The sequence below is a fragment of the Drosophila takahashii genome, chromosome 3R (assembly GCF_030179915.1).
Source record: "Drosophila takahashii strain IR98-3 E-12201 chromosome 3R, DtakHiC1v2, whole genome shotgun sequence".
Classification (NCBI taxonomy): domain Eukaryota; kingdom Metazoa; phylum Arthropoda; class Insecta; order Diptera; family Drosophilidae; genus Drosophila; species Drosophila takahashii.
Genome location: NC_091681.1, coordinates 830,118 through 856,306, shown reverse-complemented (window position 1 = coordinate 856,306; position 26,189 = coordinate 830,118). Strand labels below are relative to the sequence as shown.

Below are 26,189 nucleotides of genomic sequence, written 5' to 3'. Positions count from 1 at the left end.
TTTATTCAACTTAGCATTGCAATTAGAATTCTCCTAAGTAACAAATAATGCTTGACTAAAAATGTATGTGCTAAAGAACTCATCCGTAGTTTTATAAGTAAATTACCAGAGCTTTATGACGAAACATTTCCGAAATATAATGTTCATTGCCTGTCACATTTGGCAGAAGAATGTATATTTTACCAAGACAATCTACAATCTACTTTTAAATATGAAAGTTATTTATACAAAGTAAAGCAAATGGTAAGAAAAGGAACTCAAGTTGCTACGTAAATATATAATCGTCTTGTTGAGCAAAGCATGAATACAATATCAATTGGAGAGAGCGCTACAAAAATTTTAAAAAGATGTCAAAGAGGAAACATTCTATCAATTAGAAACAAATACATATATATGTCCATAAAGGCTCCAGACCATATTTACATTGTGGATTCCAGAGTTTATAAAATTGATCGATTTTTGGAAGAAAATAATGAAGATATTGTAAAATCAAATGAAATTTTACTTAACAAAGATCTGTTCACTTTTCCTCTAAAATCAAGCCTTTTAAGCATACTCAAAAGGCCATTATTTTTAATATTTCATCACCAACTTGTATAGTTGTCATTTCCATTATACACAATGAATGACTTTACCGAGCAATTTTTTAACAACGAAACGGAATCAGCGGAAACGTCAACTTCAACGAATAAAGTCGATATGTCCAACGTTTCCTACACCCAGTTAACTTCTAACTATGAATATCCTTCTACTTCAAGTAAGTATAATTATGAAAAGTTATTTTTTTAAAAACTATAAATTAAATTTGTATTTTTTCAGCAATGTTGCAGATGCAAAAATTGAATAAAAATGTAGAAGGTCGATAATAATTACTTTACAATTTACGGACAAAATCAAGCTTTATTTTTATAGATCTTAAGGACCGCTTGGATAAATTGGATGCTGAAAATACAAAGATTCAAACTCGCCTACTAACGGAAGTGATAGCACAACGAAAGCTTGTACAAGGTAATAAGACTCGTATGCTGCTACCACCTAAGCCCTTTAATAAAATATAACCCTTAAAAAATTTGAAGAGGACCTAAGCAATTCATCTGAATTGTGTGAACAACTGGTAAGACTAATTAAAATTGTGGTTGAATTTTCAACAAAATAATGCAGTCTATTTTTATTTTGTAGGAGGCTGAAATGATAAATTATAACATTTCCGATCCTGCTAAGTTTCTGCGCACAATGTGGAAAAAAATTTTTACGGATGAAATGGCCTCTAAATATTCATGGAAGGGGACCAACACCAAAATCTGTGTCCTGAGCTTGGCAATAACAACGGCAGTTAGAAGTAAATATAACATTTGAAAATATTGACTTTAATCAATTTTAATATTTTTTATTTAATTCTTTATTTTATTACTCTTTTTTAGGTGCTTTTAATCAAAAATTTGCTGTCGACGAGAAGCAATTCTCCTTAGTATGCAGCAAATGGTTCCAAACTGCCAATGATAGGATTAAGTATTATAAGAAAACCGAAAAAAAATAAAACAAATTATAAAAAAAAGGGTTCAAATTTAAGAAATAATGTTTAAGTTTCTTATATTTAATAATTTAAATGTAAGAATTTCATTTAATCTAAAATATGTATTTTTTTAAATTTTTATTTTGGTAATTTTTGAGTGAAATAAATATTAATTTAAAATGTGTAAAAATTTATATTTTTTTCAATTTTTTCGAACGAAAAAGAGTCTGAAAAGAACCTTTTTGGTAAAGATTTTAGTGCCTAAAAAGGGTACATTTATGTGCCTTTTCTGATGGTTCTCTATGCTTCCATCGGAGGGTGAAAGCACTTATATCTGTGTCAGAAAAGAGTCAGATCGGACTCAGAAATCTTCCTCTTAAAGTGCGACCGTTTTCAAAGAAAAAAACACTCTTTCCGGACTCTTTTTTGCACACTTTATGACTGTAAATGCTCAGAAAAAAGTATCAGAAAACAGTCAGAAAACGGTCATATTGCTTGCTGGGTCACTACCCATTATTTATATCTCTTCACTCTGAGCGCGCTCGCACATGTTGCAAATACATACATGTGCAAATACATTTATACACATAAAACACAAATATGAGCGCAGAGCGCGCTCAGAGCGAAGAGAGGAAAAAAGAGTACAAAGAGAACGTTTGTCAGCGGTGATAGGAAATAAGAAGATTTTCGTGACGGTCATGAATTGGTTTTACTCCGTCCCCGAAAATGCTTCACTTCAAAAAATGACTAAAATTGTAACATGTAATGGGAGCAGTTAATACTCCATATCCGAGAATTAAAAGAAACATTTGAAAAGTCTTACAAATGTGTAAGCCAAAAAAGGCAAACACAAAAAGAAACGGTAGATAAACATGCAAAAATCCTTGTAGACTCTTACAATCAGGCAAGAACCCTAGTGCATGAAAATATGGAAATAATTAACAAAACAAACTTATCAAAATTATCCAAAATATTGATAAGGTTGCGGGCAAACCTAATAATTGTCAAGGATAAGTATGATTTAAAAATATACATCCCGACAATTCTGAATACTCCCTTAACATTAGACAAACAAAAAAGATATCGAAATAAATGAAAAAGATCTACACGATCTCTCAATCCCTGCATTTATTACAGCAGAAGAGTCACAAACAGGAGAAGACGAATATATAGATTCAGATACAACTAAGTTAGAAACAAACAAGAGAGAACGCTATAGTCGGGTTGGTGTCCCGACCACCTAATACCCGTTACTCAGCTAAAGGGAGTGCGAGGGAGATGGATATATAAAGTTTAATGAATGGTCCGATTTGAAAAAGTCTTCTACATTTCGATAGCTATAAATATACACAACAAAATTGCATTTATACTTCTCGGAAATCTTTAAAGGTGTGGGCGTAGGACACATTTTAAAATCGTTAGTGGGCGATTACGGGCCAAAGAATATGTGTGGAAATTCTCAACCTTCTAGCTTTTGTAGTTTCCGAGATCTCAGCGTTCATACAGACAGACAGACGGACAGACAGACGGACAGACAGAAGGACAGACAGACGGACAGACAGACGGACAGACAGACGGACAGACAGACGGACAGACAGACGGACATGGCTATATCGACTCGGCTAGTGACCCTGATCAAGAATATATATACTTTATAGGGTCGGAAACGCTCTCTCCCCCTGTTACATACTTTTGCACGAATACAATATACCCTTTTACTCTACGAGTAACGGGTATAATTATTATTTTTGCCAAGCTTTCAGATAAAAATAACACCCATAATGGTTCCAGTGCAAAGTATGGTCCAAACCTAAAAAAATATTTTCAATCGCGGTTTTCTGCAAATCGGCACTTTTAATATTTATGAAAAGAAAATATAATGTTCTATGCATAATCCTTGTTGCCCACTGAAAGATTCGACATGGGACCTCCTTCAACATACAAAAGTTCTGATATCAATGTTTGTGACGAAAAATTATTACACTCATCAGAGTCAAAATCTGCCAAGTGGGCCACCCCTGTTCCGAAGGTCCGATTTTCATCGAACTTTTTTACTTTTCCGGTTCACAACGAAAATATAAGAACTTCATTTGAACGGTTTTGCGAAATTTTGAGTTTTACCGGAGTTATAGGGGTCAAAACATGGCATTTTTGACACTTTTTCGAAAAAGTTGCACTCAGTCATTAATTCATAACTTCGGAACGGTTAGATTTATCTTTATGATGTTTTCACTAATCGCTCAAGAATTATTATGGCTTTCCATAAAAAAATTTAAACAAAAATTAAAAATTTTTTTTCTTAAAAATAAATCAAGATTTTTTTTTAGTTTTTATTTTTTTCAGTGTTCTTCACCAGCTATAGAGTTTAAAACCATTTGAAAATAAAGTTTGATTCATTACGAAAAAGATCCAAAAAAAAAAAAGAGTGGCCCGGCCAAAGGTTTTTCGCAATATCGATTTGAAGAAGGGCGCACAGCGGTTTCCCATACAAAAACGGCTTGCTCGTGAAAACTGGCTGGTCAACACATGCCGTAGCGAGCGTAGCGTCAGCTGTCAATGGGGGACTTTTTGCCGTTTTGTATGGGAAACCGCTGTGCGCCCTTCTTCAAATCGATATTGCGAAAAACCTTTGGCCGGGCCCTCTTTTTTTTTTTTTGATCTTTTTCGTAATGAATCAAACTTCATTTTCAAATGGTTTTAAACTCTATAGCTGGTGAAGAACACTGAAAAAAATAAAAACTAAAAAAAAATGTTGATTTATTTTTTTATGGAAAGCCATAATAATTCTTGAGCGATTAGTGAAAACATCATAAAGATATCTCTAACCGTTCGGAAGTTATGAAAAAATGACTGAGAGCAACTTTTTCGAAAAAGTGTCAAAAATGCCATGTTTTGACCCCTATAACTCCGGTAAAACTCAAAATTTCGCAAAACCGTTCAAATGAAGTTCTTATATTTTCGTTGTGAACCGGAAAAGTAAAAAAGTTCGATGAAAATCGGACCTTCGGAACAGGGGTGGCCCACTTGGCAGATTTTGACTCATCATTAAATACACTTTTGCAATAGAAAATGCCCGTGAACAGTGAGAATCCCCCTAAAGTAAATTAGTTATACCACGGAACCTGTAGCTGATGGAACATAAGTTTGTATGGGACTTTTACTCAGAAGTACCCAATTATCATGGAAAACTAGAAAAGGTTCGTAGAAATTTCACAAAGTTCAGATTTGTCTTCCTGTGTAGTTAATTAATTTATTGAATCAACCAAAAATATAGCTAACCTAAATTCAGAATAAAAATCTATGTTTTATGTACAATGCAATTTTTTAATTATCTTGATTTCCTACGTATCAATTATGCAAATATCATAGCAGGGTTATATATATGATGGACGTTGATGCACTACGAGCAAAACAAACAAGTGGCCCAACGATACCAAGCACGTGCTTGTTACGCGCGGGAGCCTTTATCAATTAGGGCAAAAATGCGAGTTCGCGAGGAAATTACATGAAACAAATACTACATATATTACAACTAAGATTGAAGCAAATGAAATAAAATTTTAGTTTTTAATACGGGGATAGATGTTAAAGTGCAAATTAAATGATAAAGATTGTTATAATTTTTACATAGAACACGAAAGGGCTCATGCAGAGTAAAATTTGATGTACATCGAGGTAAATTAAGAGGGTAATAATTTCGTGTTAGTCTAACGGGAACATTAAAAGTTAAACGGTTTACCAGTTCTACAGAATCAATATCACCTTTTATAAGATTTTGCATAAAAATAGTACCAAGCATTATTCTACGGTTTTCAAGTGTAGGTAAATTAAGCAATAGTAATCTACTCTGGTAGGAAGGTAGCCTTACGTTTTGATCCCAGTTCAAACTACGAAGGGCAAAAAGAAGAAATTTTTTTTGCACCGACTCAATACGGTCGATGTGCCCTTGATATTGTGGACTCCAAACTGAAGAACAATATTCCAAAATAGGACGGACAAGGGAGGTAAATAATAATCTGGTTTTATAAGGGTCATCAAACCCAAGAACACTCATAGCTTTATTGACAATGGCCATTATGTGGCCGTCAAATTTAAGTTTTGGGTCTAGTAGAAAACCTAAATCGTTACTTGAATATATACGGTCGAGTGGTGTATGTTGAAGAGAATAACTAATAAACGCAGGAGTACCCCTACAAAAAGTCATAACGTTGCATTTAAGGCAGTTCAGATTTAAAAGGTTGTACTCACACCATCCCATCAGAGTACATTAGTACACGAGAATGTGCTATGATAGAGGGCAGATCGTTAATAAACAAAGTAAACAGCAAAGGGCCTAAATGACTACCTTGAGGAACTCCAGATGTCACGTTGATCATTTTAGAAACAGCGCTCTTAAATATAACCCTCTGAGTCCTACCATTCAAGTAACTTGAAATCCAAGTTAATAGATTACATGGAAACCCAAGCTGATCTAATTTGAATAAAATAAGAGAGTGGTTAACAGAGTCAAAGGCCTTACTAAAATCTGTATATATAACGTCAGTCATGTTATTCTTATATCCATTTATTACAATAGATGACAATTCAAGAAGGTTGGTGGTGGTCGATCTTCGCTTAACAAAACTATGCTGACACGGTGATATTAGCGAGGAACATAAATGCTGCAAATGAGAAGTAATAATACATTTAAATGCTTTAGGAATTGCCGACAATTTGGAAATGCCTCTATAATTCTGGGCATCCGCCTTCGCACCCTTTTTGTGGAGTGGAATAATGAAAGAGTCCTTTTCATTAAGCCAAAAGCTTTCAGAAAGTAATACATTATACATCAGGCGGAGCAAATATTTGAAAAGAAGATATTCTACATGCGTACGAAAATCGAAATTGTTCAACTTCAATGTCCTCGGATGGGAATTTTTCACATATGAATTCCATAACATCCTCAGATTTGTTATCCGGGGTAAATCTAGAAACAAACAATTGCTTTCTATGTGGAACAACTGAAAGTTTCTTACGCCCCCAGAAGCAGTCTGAACCTCACTCGGCTGGGACCCAGAAGCGGTTCCTACTGTATCTGCGGTCAGCACCGACTTCTGTGCCTCAGGTTGGCATCCAGAAACAGGGTCACCTCCGGAACTGGCTGTAACTATAGGCACAGGTGGCTCGCTTACCCCTGTGCCGACAGGAACTGCTGCAGCTACCGAGTTCAATGTTTTATTTTGTTTCACGGTCTTATTAACTGCCCCTGAGCTGGCTTTTTTGCGTTTGGGCGACTCGGTTAATAATAATTTCTTATTATTAAATTGGTCACAAACTGAGTTGAACCCGTCATTGAGCTGTTTAAAAACTCGTGAAAGGTTCAATAGGCCGTCTCGAGTCTGTCTCATAAAACTGCTCATTTCGACTGTCATTTCACATGCCCACATGAGACCGGTATGCATTTCAATGAAGTCTTTAACTCTGCCAGTAAATCCTGCACATTTGATGTGCATGACCGATTCGCAGAGCCAACAGATATAAATAAAAGAATCTTTAGTTGACATCGGAAGAGAACAACTTTTCTTTGTACAGATAAGGGCCATTTTATAGGAAAAACAAGGTTATTCAAAGAAATAGAAAATAAAATGTGGAAAATATACCTTGAGTAAATTTGGGACTGGGATCAAATTCAAAAACCGCAAAAAAACACAAAACACAAAAGTATAAGGGCGCGAGATCGCGAGAGAAAACGTGTTCAATCGACTGAGCGTGGCTTGTGGGGCACCAACAACTAAACGCAAGAACAGTTACATTGTAAAGCGAGTGAGAGAGAGACTATGAGAAAAGCACCCAAGAGTCTACAAGAAATTTGGCAGGTTCCGAGAGAGCGAAATTACAGTTATAATAGAGCGGAAAGAGAGAAAGAGAAAGAGAGAGAATACAAGAACAAATTTAGAGAATGCAAAATAACATTATACTTTTCTCTTTCTAGAGAAAGCCTTTTTGTCTTACTTTTATTTAACAGTAGTATTATAGAAAACCATTTGCGGCGTTTGTTAACCTAAAAGGGGCTCACCGAGTTGCTACTGAAAGACCGATTGATTAGTTCGGTTGAGCCAAAAGGTCGGGCAAGCAAAACGAAAATAGGGTTCCACTCAGAGAAAAATTTTGTGAGCAACATTATTTTCGGTTTTGTCGAGAGTCAAACTGCCTTAGTAATATCGTTTATATATATATATGCTTTATTTATTGAATCTTCTCTATAATGAGACTAACAATAAGTATATCAAATCCTAAGAATATAACTTAAAAATCAGTCTTGTAGACTGAATCTGGACTAACGGGCCCTAATATTTATAGCTGGGTTGGCAGGTCTTTTCGATGTAGACAAGTTCGGTTTGAGACCCGTGTTGGGCTCAGCTTTGATATTTCATCTTTAACCGTTGGTATGCCCAGATCCCTGTAAATGTTTTCGTTCCGAACTTACCATGGTGCCCCAGTGATTTATTTATTTATTTATTTATTAATATTTCACTAGCGCGACAAATGATTACTTATATTTATTGCGCTAGTCACAAAATATAACTTTTAGCTTATAACTAGGGGAGAGTGGGGGAATTTCGTCAGCATTTTTTCAAACCTATTTTTTGTCCATCTTGAGACACGTTATCATATTTCTATTTTTATTGTTGAATGCGGTTAGCACCAAGCTTTAAAATGTGACATTCCCCTATTTTTTTAATTACCTTGGTGATTTATAAAAAAATAAAATTTAAAACCAATATACTGGGGAAATCTCGCCACACAGGGGGGTAAAATCACCACACCACCGGGGCAATTTCGTCACCTGAAAAATGTAGGGAGTTTAACGCCTGTAAATATGCTACACTGATCAAGCGTACCATTTTTTTGACGTCCTATATTTGTTGCTGCTGCTGGTAGTCTGTTCGTTAGCCAGCTCGTGAAATATAAAAATATGTATTTAAAATAGGTGCGAAGGGTGGCGAAATTTCCCCAGACAGTCCTTTTTTAGAAATAATTATTTTTCTTCCGAAATTAGGCGCGAAGTTAAAAATCACTGACGCAGAAATGCACATTATAGCACTGTGTATTATATAAAAAATCGTGTATCTTATTCCTTTTGAATTGTGGCATACAGAAAAAATTTCGTCGAGAACTAAATGTAGCTTTTAAACTGTTAAAACACATTTAATATTATAGCTTAATTATCTTGGCCTTCTGTGCAAAACAAATGCATTGGTTGTGTCAGGCCGTCTTGAAGGACTAAATCAAAAAAATTATATATTTTTAGGACTTATGGATTCCGAGATATTGCAGGTGACGAAATTTCCCCTGTGACGAAATTCCCCCACTCTCCCCTACTATGCTTACTGTTTACCTTATACATTTCATTAGATTTCAATAAATTATTATTTGAAGTTATTATTTTTTTGGTTTTTAATTTTTTTTTTATTATTTTTTTTATATATATTTATTTTTGTAGTGTGTCATTAAGGTATGTTTAAATTGTGGAACAATCTTAATTGTTTTGAGGCGAAGAGGTAGTACATTCCAAAAACGTACAGCATAGACAAAAAACTGATTTTCAGAGACTGACAGTCTATATCTCCGACATATTACATTATTTGTCCTTCGGGAAGATGTAAAAATCAGTTCTACATACAAATAGTTAGGGTCCTTGGTATTTATAATTTTATGAAGAAGCGATAATGTCCTAAGTTTAATCCAGTCGGACAGGTGAAGATCAAATATTTTATGGGAGAAACGCGAGATGGAGTGCTCCCTTTTTACATTAAACGCATATCTAGCAGCACTATTAAATACAACATTTAGCTTTTTCTTACTTTGAGCATCACTATTACCAAATATTTCAACTCCATAAAATAAAATCGGGGTGACTATGGCCTTTGCAATTAACAGACGGAAGTTCTCTGGTATGTAAGACTGGGTATAATTAAGAGCCCTAAGGCATCCATATATTTTCCCTACCGCCTGAGTGATATGGTCATTCCACTTCAAATTTTTTTTTTTGAGCTTTATTATTATTATTTATTTATCTTCCTAGCGCTAAAGTAAAATTTAACTTAAAAATAAAGCACTAGTCACAAAACGAAGCTTACAATCTTACAGAAAGTTTTAAAGAATTACTTAAACATATTTGCAAGTTTTGATTGTTACACAGGTACACAGCCAAAAATTTCTACGAACCATTTCTAGTTTTCCATGATATTTGGTTGCTCCTAAGTAAAAGTCCAATACAAACTTATATCCCATCACCTACAGGTTCCGCGGTATACAAAAAACCGATGTTTGCCGACATTTTGAATTACGTGGCCTATATAATTGGACTAACCTTTATTATTTTCGGTTGGACCCACTCTCAATACATCACGGCATTCCTAAAAAATAGTCCCCATTGTGAACCATTGCCCATGTCTTTGGAAGATTTTTCTGATGGAAAAACAATTCTGAGGATTAAATCTTGAATGGAACTAATTTTAACAATTCATTGTATCTATTGTTCATTGTATGCTTTAATTTCGGTTTAAAGCGTTTTCATGAGGACATTTTATCGGATTTATTATACTAATAAAACCGTTTTTTTTATTTCATTATCTACTCCTAAATGTTGTCAAATTTTAAAAAAGTCAAGGCATCCTACAGAATGGGAGTAAACGTATTTATTTAATAAAATTAAAATTAAGAAACATTTTCGTAAAAATATAAAAATAAAAACATATACAATAGAGCTTGAAAATGATCGATGTCAGTATCGATATTATCGATACCTTTGATACACTTTAGTAGGGGAGAGGTCTGTAGGTTGAGACGGTCTGTAAGTTGAGACACTCAATTTTCTCAAAACTTATTCACTAAAAAAATTGTTTTTATTTTTTTTTTGTAGTCCTTTTTAGTGACAAAACTTTTGGGGAAAACATTATAAGCCAGGCTCTAGCCAGATTAAAGCTGTGAGAGTCGTGTACCATTTTTCACGAAAGAAGTTGATGTCCACTTTTTTCAAAATTCCATTTAATATTAATAACGTCCTTAAATTAACTTGGTAAGAGATTTAAAGTCTTGGTTGCAGCTACCGACCATCTGTCCGCTATTAAAAAATCTCAATAAACCGCGAATTCATAGCCTTTGACAGGAATTGGTCGCATTTCAAAGATCGTTTGAGCGATTTGGACTCAGGGATCAAACAAAAAACAACCGCGAGTTCTTCAGAAGAGGAGGAATTTTTACTTCTTTATGGTATAGTATCAATTAAAGTAGGGGAAAATAACCATAGGTTGTGGCATAAAATCGAAAATGAAAGAACCCCGATTTCTTGGGGAAAGGAGGAACTCTCGTTCTTTTAATACCAACAACAAACAAAACAAAGACCGTTTAAGCAATTTTGGCAAAGGATCAAAAAAAGAAGAGGAGGAATTTGTTCTTCTTTAGTACCAACAAATGGTATGGAACAACAAATATTTGAAAAAAAAATTCTTAAGAAGCCATGACTGTCTTTGACTAAGAATTGGTGTATTTCTAGACATGTGACGCATCTCAACTTAGTGATCAAAAATAAATTAACCACGAGTTCTTAAGAGGAGGGTCCTTTAGTCTGATATTGCATTTTAATAATGAAAACCGGAAATTTAAATTAAATAAATTAACCGCGATTTTTTCTAATAATAATATTAATAATAATGCAAGTGTATTATGCATGTGTATAATTATAATTGGAACAAGAGAGAACGCTATAGTCGGGTTGGTGTCCCGACTATCTAATACCCGTCACTCAGCTAAAGGGAGTGCGAACGCTGTACTCGGTTTGGTGTCCCGACTAAAATTCGTAACTCAGCTAAAGGGAGTGGGAGGGAGATAGATATAGAAATTTTGATTGCGTATAACTTTTTAATGAATGGTCCGATTTGAAAAATGTCTTCTACATTTCGATAGGTATAAATATACACAACAAAATTGCATTTTTACTTTTCGGAAATCTTTAAAGGTGTGGGCGCAGGACCCATTTTAAAATCGTTAGTGGGCGATTGTGGGCGTTAGAGGGGGCGTGGCGCTCGGCTAAAATAAACTTGCGCTGCGTAGGAAGCCAAAGAATATGTGTGGGAAATCTCAACCTTCTAGCTTTTGTAGTTTCTGAGATCTCAGCGTTCATACAGACAGACAGACGGACAGACGGACAGACGGACATGGCTAGATCGACTCGGCTGGTGATCCTGATCAAGAATATATATAGTTTATAGGGTCGGAAACGCTTCCTTCTACCTGTTACATACTTTTGCACGAATCTAATATACCCTTTTACTCTACGAGTAACGGGTATAATTAACAGAATTATATACTTGTTTTTAATTTGTCTTTGCTTTCCTTGAAAACATCGATATTATATTAATTATTATATTATTATATATAATTATTGATACGATAATAATGAAGTATCGAAAATATCGATACTGTCATTTATCGATCATTTTCAAGCTCTAATATACAACCCTAGTCAAAAGTATTTTCACAAATTTAAATGTTAACTGTACTCATATTTTGAACTTATAATATAAACATTTTGGCACCTATGGAAAGATAACTTCTATTCTGTTTAAATGATACAAAAATGTTCTTAACCCATTAAGCACATTTTGAAAAGTTAGAAAATTAGACAATTTTTTTTTAAAATCAAATTTTCAACTTTTTTTCTGGGGCTTAAAACAAAAATGTTTTATTGCAAAGTTGTTCCGCAATCAAAATTAATAATAACAGAAAAAAAAATTTCTAAATATTTTTCCTTGTATTTTTCATAATTGTTTGAAAATAGCTAAAAACAAGAAAGGAAGTTAGCTTCGGCCAGCCGAAGCTTATATACCCTTGCAGATCATTTCTATTAATTAAAATATCGCAAAAATGTTCAATTTTCTAATATTTCTCATTAATTTTCCGATCGTTCCTATGGCAGCTATATGATATAGTCGTCCGATTTTGATTTAATTAAAATTGAAATTCGGAAATATTTAAAAAGAGTCATACCCTAGAGTAAAACATAATACAATAAAAACCAAAGTGTTGAAGTTTACAAGTTATATCGTTCTACTTGCACATCTCTAAGCGATAGTTTCTCCTATTCCTTTTTCTTCTTTTTTTCTGCCGCTCAATGATGCTTTGTACCACTCTCTCAATAAAATACGTTTGTCGTGTGCGCACGTAAATTCGGCGTTCTTTCTTGGTATTTGGTATCGGCTCGATTTCAGCATTAACATTGGTTATGGGCCCAGTCTCGCGAAACTAAGATGAGTGCGTATCAAATAGAAAAGTTAAGTGATCAGAATTACGATGTGTGGAGTATTCAGATGGGAAGTGTTCTGGTACACCAAGAACTTTGGGGCATCGTTAGTGGCAAGCTGAAGTTGACTAACGAGTCAACATCCGAGGAAGCTGCCAAATGGAGCTTAATGGACGAAAAGGCATTGGCATGCATAATTCTTAATGTGAATGTGTCGCAGTTAAGTTATGTGAAAATGCAACCTCAGCGTTAGCAGCATGGGCCAAGTTGCGCGAGGTGTATGTCTCAAGAGGACCACTTCGAAAAGTGTTGTTGTTTAAAAAACTGTTAAATTCGAAATACTCGGCAGATCAAAGCATGGTTCAATACTTGAACAATTTCGAGGAAATAATTGACAAATTGAACGAAGTGAACGTCGAAATACCCGAGGAGTTAAAAGTGATAATTCTAATGTCAAGTTTAAGTGCGGAGTATGAACATTTTGTTGTTGCTATGGAAACAAGAGATTCGCTACCGGTCTTTGAATCACTCAAGATCAAACTTTTAGCAGAGGCCGAAAGAATGAACGAGAAAAGTGAGAAGGATAGCAAGCAACACGCGTATTATGCTGGTTCGGGAAGCGAAAAACAAAACGCACATGCAAAGGAAAACGGTAAATTTAACGGAAAGTGTTTCGTGTGTGGCAAACGTGGCCACAAAGCAACGCAGTGTAGAGAGAGAGGAAAAGACGGTAAAGGCAAATTTCAAAGCGAAGAGAGAAGCAATGAAAGATTATCGTTTTCGGTTTTTGCTGCTGTGAATCAGGAGAACATAACAAAACAGACTTGGTGCCTGGACAGTGGGGCAACTTCTCATATGTGCTGTGTGAAAAATGCGTTTGTTTCGTTGGTCGAAGAAAAAGACAAAGTTATGTTAGCAGCGGACAAAATAATTGAATCGCCGGGCAAAGGAAACATCAAAATAAAAACCAGCGATTGTGAAATAACATTGAAAGACGTGTTGTATGTGCCAGATTTACAAATGAATTTCTTTTCCGTTAGCAAAGCAATGCAGTATGGGCATTCCGTGTATTTTAAAGAAAATCGCGCGACAGTAACGGCAAAAGATGGAGCTGTTATATTAAGGGCGCAACTGCAAAACAATTTATTTTTGTTCAGTGACTTAAACGTGAACCGATTGTTCTCAGTGCAACAAAAGGCGGTCGTGTGGCATAATCTATATGGTCACCTTAATTTTCGAAACCTTAAGGAACTGATAGTAAATCAACGTGTAAAAGGCATTGACCTTAATAACATTCCGGTTGAAATAAATTGCAACACCTGCAACAAATCCAAGATTTGTGTTTTGCCATTTCCTAAAAAAAGTCACGCGCGAGCAAATAACATTTTGGAACTAGTTCATTCGGACGTGTGCGGACCGATAAATGTGAAATCGATAAGTGGCGCAAAGTACTTTATAACCTTTATCGATGATTTTTCAAAGCGAGTGTTTGTTTACTTTATGTAAACAGAAGCTGTTGCAACTGCAAGCTACTTACGAAATAGATCTCCATCGCAGGCGCTCGACGGGATCACCCCAATGGAAAAGTGGAGCGGCAAGAAGCCTTCGGTCGCGCATCTACGGATTTTTGGTTCACCCGTATATGCACTGGATAAGATGCATCACCACAAGTTTCGTGCTAAGGGCAAGGAGTACACGTTCGTCGGCTACTCGCTCACCGCCAAGGCATATCGACTATTCGACAATGAGGCTCGACAAATCGTAGAAAAGCGGGACGTCAAATTTGTTGAAGGCGAAGAAGTATCGGGTAACCAACAGGCAAGCACTAACGATTTTACTTCATTTATCTTAGAGTTTCCACAAGCCGCAACAGATTCAGAAGAAGTCGGTGCAGCAGAGGGCGAAGTTGGAGAAGAAGCAGCTTCAGAAGAAGTCGGTGCAGCAGAGGGCGAAATAGCACAAGCAGCTCCAGAAGAAGTCAACGCGGAGAACTCAGTTCCAGAAGGCGAGCATCCAGATCCAGATGAGCAAAACTCTGATGACGACGAGTTCGAGAGTTTTTAAGAAGATAATGCCAGTCCGCCAAGCAGCCCCGTTGATGGTGTACGTGGTCACCGTGGTCCAGGTAGGCCCAAGATTATACGCACTGGCCAGCGAGGTAGGCCAAGAAAAGAGTACAATATGGTCAACAATATTGTAAGCTATCATGACATTGAGACGCCCGACACAGTAAAACAGGCACTAACGGGCACGCATTCGTCTGAGTGGCAAAATTCTATGGAACGTGAATATGAGGCCCTTATCGAAAACAAGACTTGGTCTTTGGTAGATCTTCCTTCAGGTGCAAAAGCTATAGGATCCATGTGGGTGTTCCGAGTTAAGCGAGATGTTAAAGGAAATATCATAAGGTTTAAGAGCAGACTTGTAGCCAAGGGGTGCAGCCAGCAATATGGAATAAATTACTACGAAACCTTTTCACCCGTCATTCGATATGAGAATATAAGGCTTTTGTTGGCAGTAGCAGCAGAAAAGGAGCTATACCTTCATCAAATGGATGTTTCGATTGCATATCTGAACAGTAAATTGAACGAAATAGTATATATGAAGCAGCCAGAGAATTTCGTCAGCGATCAACATCCCAACCGCGTGTTAAAGCTTAACAAAGCTATATATGGCCTCAAACAGTCTGGCAGGGCCTGGAATAGCACACTGGATGACACTTTAAAAGGATTGGGCTTTGAGGCTACTACAAGCGAGCCGTGTCTGTATAAGAAAATAAGTCAGAATTCGTACAATTTGATAGCCATATACGTCGATGACATCATATTAGCTTGTTCGCAAAAGAGTGATCTGGATAGTATCAAAAAGAAGTTGCACGAAACTTTCTTGGAATGGAGATACAGCGACAGGGTGAGCGTGGTACAATTTCTGTGTGTCAGAAGCAGTACATTAAATCTCTACTTGAGAAGTACAACATGAATCAGTGCCGACCTGTTTCAACTCCGTTAAACCATGGATTTCAAATTCGCTGCGATAGTGACAACTGTGCCGAAGTAGATACAACTGACTATCAGTCACTTATCGGATCTATAATGTACCTGGCTATTTCAACGCGTCCTGACATCATGCACTCTATAAGCAAGTTAGCACAGCGAAACTCCAACCCACATGTCGAGCATGAGTCCGGCGCAAAACACATTTTGCGATATCCGTCGAAGACGATCGACTTAAAGCTACACTATCACAAGACCGGTCAACGATTGCATGCGTTTGTCGATGCAGACTGGGCAAACGATAGTCTGGATAGAAAATCGTACTCTGGGTACTGTTTTTACCTGGGTGGATCAGCTTTCTCCTGGGAATCCAAAAAGCAAGGATTAGTCGCGCTCAGCAGCACCGAGGCTGAATACATTGCTTTATCCACTGCATCCAGAGAAGCAATCTACTTGCGTCGTCTACTAAAAGAAATAGCATTTCATCCGAAAGCAGAGCCCATCGAGATAAACGGCGACAACTTAAGCGCACAGCAGATTGCATCGAATCCTGTGCATCACAAAAGGACCAAGCATGTCGACATCAAGTATCATCATATTCGCGAGGTCATTGCTAGGGGAGAAGTTTTTATAAAATATGTCCCCACCAACGAAAATGTAGCAGACATCTTTACTAAAAACTTACAGAAAGAAAAGCATAATAATTTTGTAAAGTCGCTTGGTTTAAATGAAAAATTGTAAGGAACAATCTAACTTGAGAAGAAGTGTTGAAGTTAACAAGTTATATCGTTCTACTTGCACATCTCTTAGCGATAGTTTCTCCTATTCCTTTTTCTTCTTTTTTTTTTGCCGCTCAATGATGCTTTGTACCACTCTCTCAATAAAATACGTTTGTCGTGTGCGCACGTAAATTCGGCGTTCTTTCTTGGTATTTGGTATCGGCTCGATTTCAGCATTAACACAAAGAAGCTAGAATTTATTTCCTATTACTTTTCCATTAATTTTCCGATCGTTCCTATGGCAGCTATATGATATAGTAGTCCGATTTTAAAAATAATTAATTCAAAATTCAGAAATATTTAAAAAATAACATCCCCAAAAGTAGAAGGTAATATTTCAAAAAACATTGAAGCTAGAATTTTTTAAAGTTTTTTTTTCCGATCCTTCCTATGGGAGCTATAAGATATAGTTGTCCGATCCGGTCGGTTCCGACATATATACTACCTGCAATAGAAAGAAGACTTTTGCAAAAGTTTCGTCCCGATAGCTCAAAAACTGAGAGACTATTTTGCGTAGAAACAGACAGACGGACAGACGGACGGACAGACAGACAGACGGACGGACAGACAGACAGACGGACATAGCTAGATCGACTCGTCTTGTGATGCTGATCAAGAATATATATACTTTATGGGGTCGGAAACGTCTCCTTCACTGCGTTGCAAACTTCTGACTGAAATCATAATACCCTCTGCAAGGGTATAATGACAATTTTAGCCGCTTTTTCATACAAAATTTTACTGAGATGTCTCCATTCCAAGCGGACGCAATAAATTTTAAAATGAATTTAATGACGTCAATGGCTGAGTTGAGGAAACAGGAGGACGCAAAGGAAACCAAGCATTCTGGCTTGGGAGCGGAGCAGCAACAGTTTGCTTTTCAGAACGTTGACGTTCTGGAGTGCTATTAGACACTGTTATAAATAGGCAGGACAACTGCGGGAGGAAGCACTATTATTTGAGCCACAGTTCCTTCTCCTTGGTGTCATGGTCGCCAGCGCACCTAGCACATTAAGGTGAAAACATGCAAAAGTTTTTTGAATGATTAAACGATTGACATTTAAAACACCTTAAACGGCCCTTTCTTTGAATCTGTGGTTTTATAGTAACCACTTGATAATCAATTACTCAAATGTTATAAACATCTTTGTTATTTTTAGCTGGTTCTAGTTCAACAAAGAATATGTCGCGTTTGGCCTTGCCATTTTCACCAGGAGGGTTATATACATTCCGAGGGTTGTGCCCCAATTCTTTGAGTCTGGCAATGATTTCATCAACTTCAGTTGACGCATTAAGGCCCTTAATGACAATTCGGAAAGCTCTCTCGTTTTTGGAATTGAAAAGTGCTGTATGGAATTCCATTGTCCTTGAATAGTTTTTGGACAACACGGTATATACTGCCATCATCCACAGTAATTCTACTGGAGGATCGTCCAGTTGTCTTAAGGCGAAAACCAGTAGTCACGGGTGCACTATGGGTAAAAAACCCGTTTTTGGTGCAAAAACTCAAGTTTAAAAGATTTTATATTGAAATTTTTTTTTGGCCATTATTTGAAATTAAACAAAATTTTGAATTTTGTTTTTCTTTTAAATTTGTCCTCGTAGTAGTAGTTAAAAATTTTTTTTTTATTAAGTATTTATTAAAAATTTCACATGCCAACAGGCATTTTATTTTGATAAATACGGCTTTTCTAAGCATAATTTGCCACTACGCCAATACTCCATCAGCTCAGGTATTTCCGGTATCTTTAATTTAAGAAAATCTTCATTTTTCTACGTCCTTTGGGATATATCTTCAAGAGTGGTCAACCAATTTTGTTACTCTCTTCGGAATTAAATAATTACACGTCTCTTCTGTATGATCCTTTTTGAAAATGTAATCTAACGTAACCACAAGAGAAGGTGGGAGTATTCAAAGTTTGAAAGTCATAGACAAAATTTAAAAATCTTAATTTGTGAACAGCGTTTATAAATTAAATACAAATATTTTCTTCTACAATGCTTTTTTGACCCAAAAATACGTTATGTACTTAATTTATAAGCCACTCACCAAGTTTTTTTGCGAATTGTTTTGGATTTTTTAAAAATAATTTTCTTACTTCCTTATTAAAGACGATTCAGAAAACTGCGCCTATCTACAAACAAAGTTTGTGTCTAGGTTCTGATGCACTTTTTGCTAAGGACTCAACAGGAACAATGTATTTTTCAATTATGATGTGGCTTCATAGGGAACCAAAAGTAATTAGTCCTATACATGGTGAACTCATATGTGGCTAGATAAACGCAAGGTTACCAAAACGGAGAAAATATGAGCAAAAATGGTTAATTGTATGGCAACAAGGACACTTTTTTTAGATTTGAGCTAGCAATTGTGTTTGTGTTTGTGGAGTATAACTTCTTAATGGCACAGAGTTGCAAAGAAGTAAAAACGAGGAATTAACCCCTCGTTTTTACTTCTTTGCAACTCTGTGCCATTAAGAAGTTATACTCCACAAACACAATTGCTAGCTCAAATCTAAAAAGATACACATATAAGACAGTTCACAGTTGGACAACAAGACACATAAAAGCAAACAATTAAGCTAATTTACATTAACAAATACCTTTGCAAGGAATTTCCATTTTCAGATTTATGAAAGTCTTCTTTCACACCACACAATTAACAAGCAAAGTAAGCTAATTTTTCTCTCAATTTTCCGACATTGCTAGGCCTATCAGGCAACTTTGTTGCAGTGGCAAAGCTGCTTTTAATTAAAAAAGTGGAGGACGAGGTTCTCGCTTCTTATTCTTGCTTTGGGCAGAGGCATTGGCCGAAAACATCGTGCAGTTATCAGATTCGGGCAAGAGTGTATCGCCAGTAGAATTCATTGTATCATTATTATCAGATAGAATACCAAAACTTTTATTCGTTCCTAAATAAGAGGATGAGGGCTTTTGTCTATTAGAAGAGGGTGAAAGGAAGTTCACATTTTTAACAGAATCCTGAGGTTGGTTTTGATCCTGGTTTGACTTTAGAAGTGCAGACTTAGGAGTACCATTATTGAATTGGTCAATGAATTGATAATCATACGAAGTTTTGACCTAGAGGTTTTCATTGACAATATCAGCTTTACAATAACCTTCCACGTAGACAAAAGGGATGAATTAAAGTATACAGCTATCGTTGGAAACAATAACAGAAAGTCAACATTTTGTTCAGCACAAATGGAATTCGCTTCAATGCAAAAACTACCGAAGTTAAATTTGCTGAAACTTTCAAGGCCATGTGTGTAGTGAGTGGCGTAGTTGACTGAATCGATTTGAGTCTTTTGGCTAAGCCCAAAAAATCGGAAGTATAAAACTTATCTCAGGATACGAACCGAAAAAGAGAATAAGGTCTCCAGTCGAGATGAAAATAATATTGGAAGATAATGTACCAGTATTTCAACATCCGAGGCGAACACCCAACGAGAATAAAGTTCTATTAGAAAAGCAAGTTCAGGAATGGCTAGATGCACAAATCGTTTTTCAAGTTGCTTAGAGTATGCATCACATGTAGTGTTAGTAAGTTGAGTCTAAAAAGTTTACTTCCTTATATGAGTGCATGCACGTCCCACGCAGTATTTTGCCGCTATGTGCTGAGCTAAGAGACCTGATGGGGTCCAACAAAATCGTCATCGTGGGAGAAATGTCAGTTTTTAAACCGAACCCAGTTCTTAGGCTGTAATATCCTTGTGCCATAACTGAAGTTCATACGGACGCGAGTAAATTCGGATTCGATAGAATCCTCATGCAAAAGAATTCCGAAGATCAATGCACACAGTGCACATTAAGATTAATTGCTTTTTTTTTGGAATAAACTCTTATTTTGAAGATATGGATTTCAATTTTTATTTACATAGTAGAGAGACTATAATGAAATTTCGGTTTTCATTATTTGTATACCCGTTACTCGTGGAGTAAAAGGGTATATTGTATTCGTGCAGAAGTATGTAACAGCTAGAAGGAAGCGTTTCCGACCCCATAAAGTATATATATTTTGGATCAGGGTCACTAGCCGAGTCGATATAGACATGACTGTCTGTCCGTCTGTCTGTCCCATGACCATCCCTTAGCGTCTCACTGTGGTATAAATAAGACGTTGGAACGAATTCGTAGGTACTTTTTCTGGTCCAGTCTAGTAACTTAAACCGAATCTTAGCAAAACAGGTGAAACACAACGGTTTTTCCAAAAACTTTACGTACATTTCCTGGGACCATACCCGCGATCTCGATCTGGTCATATAGGAGTTTTCGTTGTGATTGATCATTTTTCAAAATTTACGTTTTTAAAACCCATCAAGAAGTTTACGACTGAGGCTATTTTGAAGTCTGTAGAAGAAGATTTACTCCACTGTTTCGGCGTTCAGCGTTCAGTTTTAATCAAACGTTTTTAATCAGCTTTAAGCAAAGTATAACATACCCCACAGCCATTTATGCACCTCAGGAAAACGCTTCCGAAAGAGTTAACAGGTCAGTAATCGCTGCCATTAAATCGTATATACATCCGAGTGAGACGAACTGGGATGAACAGCTAAGCATGATTGGTTGTTGGACAGGAAGTTTATAGACGGAATTTTTCTCAGAGCAACTTTGGCAAAGGCTACAATGCCAAACTCGCCCAACGTTTCTCAAAGCTCGAATAAAGAGAAAACTCGGCAACAGCTACTATGACGTGGAGGATCTTCAAGGACATTATATAGGCAAGACCTTAAGCAATAGGCCAAGAAAACACTTAGCTCCTAGCGGTGATCCCGCTTTTTAGGTTTTATTTTCCTCCTAAGCGTGATCTTGGTGGGGGGTTTTTGTAAAAGCGCTGGATGCTGGCTTTGATTTCAAATACAATGAACAAAACCAATATGCCTGAAAGCAGGCAATGGCAATGATTGAGTTCAGTTCAGTTGTCCCAAATAGTCAAAATTGTGCCGTTTTCATATGAAGTCATGGATATATATTAAGTATTGAGTTAATCTTGTAATAAAAAATTAAAATTAATGGAATTTTCCTTTTATAATTTGGAAAAATCGGTAAAAATAAAAGGAAAACTTAAGTCAATAAAATTATCTAGTTTATAGCTTGGAAGTAGTATTTTTTGCTCCTACTTCCAGGGATGATACCCTTTTTCCAGTGTCCCGGTGACACTGAAAACTATCATGGCGTTCGGAAATAGGGTCTATAAGCGAGATCCTGAGCTTGGCCTATTCGCCGCTGAACCCCCAAGAAGATCACATCGTCAATTTGAAAAAAGTCTTTTTTTAAACCACCCTTGGGCAAGCCTAGCAAGGCTGATCAACGTGGTCGTCAACACCAATAGGTATTTATGCCTTTATTGGTTTTAAAGAAGGTAACTAATAACCTGCATTGGGCAGCAGATTAAAATTCGTGGTAATTAAGGGTTAATTGTGTTTGCAGGCCATCATCGAAAGTCTCCTATTCTCTTCGCCGCAGAATTTCGCTTTTGCAAGTTTAAACGTTTGTGAGAGCAAAGAGAGGGAGAGGGGCCAATACCAACAGCAAGTCTTGTTCATCAGCAACTAAGCAGTACTCTCCGAAAAATCTTCAGAGGAAGTCTTACGATCGACAGATCCGCCTCTGCTGCGATTTAGCTCGGAAAGTTGGTTAAAAGTAACTTCGGATTTCGCCGGCAGTTCCGCCAAGTTAGAAAAGGCCGATAAGTGTGAAAAAATCGGTTTTTAACCCCCTTAGTGCGGTTACATAACCCCACCAGATAGGAGTTACGTAATGCCTGTAAAATACCCATAACTCCCACGGGCAAGATTAACTTTTTGCAAGATCAGTGCAAGTATGGGAGGGAATTAGTGGTTTTGTTTTGCTATTATTTTTGGTTTATTTATTGACAAAAAAATATTATTATTTTATTATTATATGCCATAACAACCCTTTTATCGGGTCTCGGCCTGAAGCGCAATGTGCCTCCACGCGTCTCTGTCCTGGGCGCGCCTTCGCCAGTTGGTAACACCAAGCGTGGACAGGGTTTCCATCACCTGATCTTGCCAACGCGTTCGGGGTCGTCCTCTCCTTCGTGTCCCAACAATCACCGCATCAAACACCTTTCGAGCCGGAGCGTCTTCATCCATACGGGCAATTTGGCCCAGCCAGCGAAGTCTTTGAGATTTCACTCGGCTGGCTACGTCAACATCACCGTACAGCTCATACAGCTCGTGGTTGTATCTGAGGCGATAAACATCGTCCACGCAGACTTAACCAAAGATTTTGCGAAGAATTTTTCTCTCAAACACTCCAAAAACAGCTGCATCTGACTGCGTCACTGTCTAGCACTCCGCACCCTATAGAAATACTGGAAGAATGAGCGTCTTGTAGAGTGTGGTTTTTGTGCGTCGAGAGGGAGCTCTACTATTGAACTGCCTACTGAGCCCAAAGTAACACCTGTTGGCAGGTGTTATTCTCCGCTTAATCTCCAGACTGACATCATTTGTGCTTGTTATAGCAGTGCCTAGGTAGATGAACTCCTTGACGGACCCAAAGCTATAGTTCATTCCTGCATCTGCTGCTCTCTATGCACTCACACTCTCGCCTTTCCTGCTCTTTCTTCTTGCGTCTGAAAAGGCGTTTTTCGTCTCTTCTTCTCGACCTGTAGACATCCACAATAGCTCGTGTCGCCCCAGCCTGCAGTGTTCTTCTGTAGGCGGCGTCCTTTGCAGCTGTTGCGTCATGACACTCCTGATCGTACCATGGATTCCTTGTTAGAAGACGCTGGAATCCAAGCACTTCTTCTGCCGAAGCTCGCAGGGAGTGGGATATGAGCGCCCACATATCGCTTATGTCTTCAGGTATTAAAGGTGCTCGGCTTATAGCCCCGAGACGTGAGTGGAGAATGCATCTTTCGCCTGTTGTGATTGCAGCTTTCCGATGTCCAGCCTTCTTAACGCACTTCGACGTGTAATCTTCGCCACACATAGCCGTGTGCGAATCTTAGCTGCAACAAGATAATGGTCGGAGTCGATGTTGGGGCCCCGACAGGATCGCACGTCGAGTATACTAGATGTGTGCCTTGCATCGATCACAACATGATCAATCTGATTTCTGGTCAGTCGATCGGGAGAGAGCCAAGATGCCTTATGGATGTCCAAATGACGGAATCCAGTACTACGAACTACCATATTATGCGCAGCTGCAAAGCCTATTAATCTGAGACCACTGCTCGAGGTGGCCTCATGTAGACTAAATCGCCCGACGGTGGCACCAAAGATGTCTTCTCGTCCTACCTTGGCATTAAAATCGCCGATGAGAATTCTAATGTCATGGGAAGGACAGCGGCCATAAGCTCGGTCGAGCTCCGCATAGAAAGCGTCCTTGGTGGCATCATCCTTTTCCTCCGTTGGGGCATGTGCGCATATCAGGCTGATGTTAAAGAATTTGGCAGTAATTCGGATCGTTGCAATTCTCTCGTTTGTTGGCATAAAGTGAGAGACTCGGCGCCGCAGCCTGGCAACCACAACCAAATTCATGCCGTTCTGGATGGCAGCTGTAGTAAATGTCACAGTTCTTCTTCTTTATGCAGCCTTGTCCTATCCATCGCATTTCCTGGATAGCAGTAATGTCAGCCCTACATTTGTTGAGGGTATCTGCTAGTTGTTTAGCAGCACCAGGTCTGTACAATGTTCGTACGTTCCAGGTGCATACTCTCAAATCATTGTCCTTTTTACGCTTGCTATGGTCGTCAACGTTAGATCGGTTCCTTTCCGAGGCTTCTCTTGCTTCCTTCACTGAAATTGTGTTTTACATGTGTGGATTCCAAGTCCTACGCCAAAACCTAGTTTGTAGAGTTAGGACTCTCGTCGCGCGCTTTAGTTGGATCCAGGGAGAACCACGTGGAGGTAGTGCGTCGGCTTGAACAAAGCAGTGACAGGAATCATGCTGGCGTTCACCAAGTTGAATGCAATTAGACACTTTGACCTGTATGCTCCCCCCCATTCTCCCCCATTCAAAAAAATAAGATGAAGAAAATCTAAGGTAGAAAAAGGAAATCGAGAATGTGAGAGAATGGTGTGGTGAAAACTAATGTGAAAAATAATGATAAATAATACGCATATTTAAAAGTGCAAGAAGCAATAATTAAATAGAAAAAAAGAAATTATGAAAAATAACAACAACAAAAATTTATATTAAAATGTGAAAAAATTTTAAATTCAAAAGAAAATAGAAAAGAAAATGGTTAAAATTAAAAGTGTCGTGTTTTGGTGCATTTTAAATAAATAAAATAAAATTTGGCATACATTGCAATAAAGGAAAGATAAGTAATATAAAAAGTAAAAAAAAAAAATGGATTATGTTTGAGAGTCACTGGCCAAATTAAATTGAAAGTGATCTAAAATCGTTTATACCCCTCCCCGGAAATTCGCCGAAAGCGGTTTCGCCGGACTGGAAATGAAGAGGCAAGTTTTCCAAAACCTATTTAAATGAATAAAACCATCGGCTTCTTAGAGTTTTGCTGTTGACCTAAAAGAAAAAAAAGCAAAGTTAATGGAACGTAAAGTAAATGAAAAGTAAAGTAAATTAAATGAAAGGAAAACCAAAAACAAATAAAGCACCCCTGATTAAGTCCTCCCGAAAATTATAGTACTGGAATAGATACCCCACATATACATATTTATAATGAAAAAAAATTGCAAATTATTTTTATATTTATATTTAAACCTACTAGCAATACACGAAGCGACCTTGTCTGCTACTATTAAAATCCCGCGTAACCTTAGCTAAACAGTAAACCCACCTAGAATGCACTGATATTCTAATCCGTCTAACCATAACATACCTTACCTTAACACCGCATTAACCCTAATATTACCTCACCCTAACTCCACCTATTTTAATTTAAAACTTGGCACACTTTTTTAGCACCTTAATGCTTTTTTCACTATTTCCTCGTCTTCACCCACCATAGTACCAGTTTTTCCACTTCTTAGCTAACCAAACTTTAGTCTCACCTGAAAAAAATAATTTCCCTACTATACTTACTTACTGTAACTTAACTTCTTCTTAGTAAAACTTGTTTGTCACCTTCACCTTATCCCCACTTAAGTCCAAACGAACCTTATCTTTCTCACCTTCACCCTTCCCTTACAGTACTTTTACCCTAATCTATCTAATACCTCCTTAATCGCAATTTAACCCCAAATTTCACCTTATTCCCACCTTAACTCCACCGTTCTGGTAGCCTAATTATATAGATTTGGCTAGCTAAGCGAATGCAGAGATAAACTCTTACTCTTTTTTACCGTTTATTTCGAACAGATCTAACCCCCAAAAACCTAAAAAAACATAAAAAAGAATATATAAAAAATAACACACAAATACCTATGAAAGGCTACGGCCAAAATGCTTTAAGCGAAAAATGGATCTGCTCGCAGGATCGGTAGGTAAACCAAAAAAGAAGTGCCCCAATGTCGGCTGGGGATCAACAGCTGGAATTAAATATTTCCGATAATAAGGAAAATGAAAAAAAGCACCTAAAGCTCCAACTCTTTTGGGTAAAAACAGTGGATGTAATTTTGGAGACGAAATTTCCAAACAATTTTCTTCGTGCGCCCCTCGTCTTCAACACAATTTAAAAACCATTT

At 37.2% G+C, this 26,189-nt stretch overlaps 2 protein-coding genes across 10 annotated transcripts in view; both read left to right on the top strand.

Annotated features, from left to right (window-relative positions):
- The window catches only part of Myo81F (Myosin 81F), a 1,428,838-nt gene that overhangs the window by 702,716 nt on the left and 699,933 nt on the right, over positions 1–26,189 (top strand). The gene's annotated exons all lie outside the window — the stretch shown is intronic.
- LOC138913272 (uncharacterized) lies at positions 598–1,554 on the top strand. The gene is made up of 6 exons (XM_070216320.1): positions 598–757; positions 820–858; positions 913–1,008; positions 1,077–1,114; positions 1,180–1,339; positions 1,422–1,554. Exons 1-6 carry the CDS (start codon positions 622–624, stop codon positions 1,535–1,537), a joined length of 585 nt encoding a protein of 194 aa, XP_070072421.1. The 5' UTR covers positions 598–621; the 3' UTR covers positions 1,538–1,554.

What these genes read in the sequence shown, in the direction of transcription:
- LOC138913272 (XM_070216320.1), top strand. Translation starts at nt 622, where the DNA reads ATGAATGACTTTACCGAGCAATTTTTTAACAACGAAACGGAATCAGCG. An exon ending in TGAATATCCTTCTACTTCAA is followed by an intron (nt 758 to 819) that starts GTAAGTATAATT and finishes GTATTTTTTCAG; the next exon opens with CAATGTTGCAGATGCAAAAA. An exon ending in ACAACGAAAGCTTGTACAAG is followed by an intron (nt 1,009 to 1,076) that starts GTAATAAGACTC and finishes AAAAATTTGAAG; the next exon opens with AGGACCTAAGCAATTCATCT.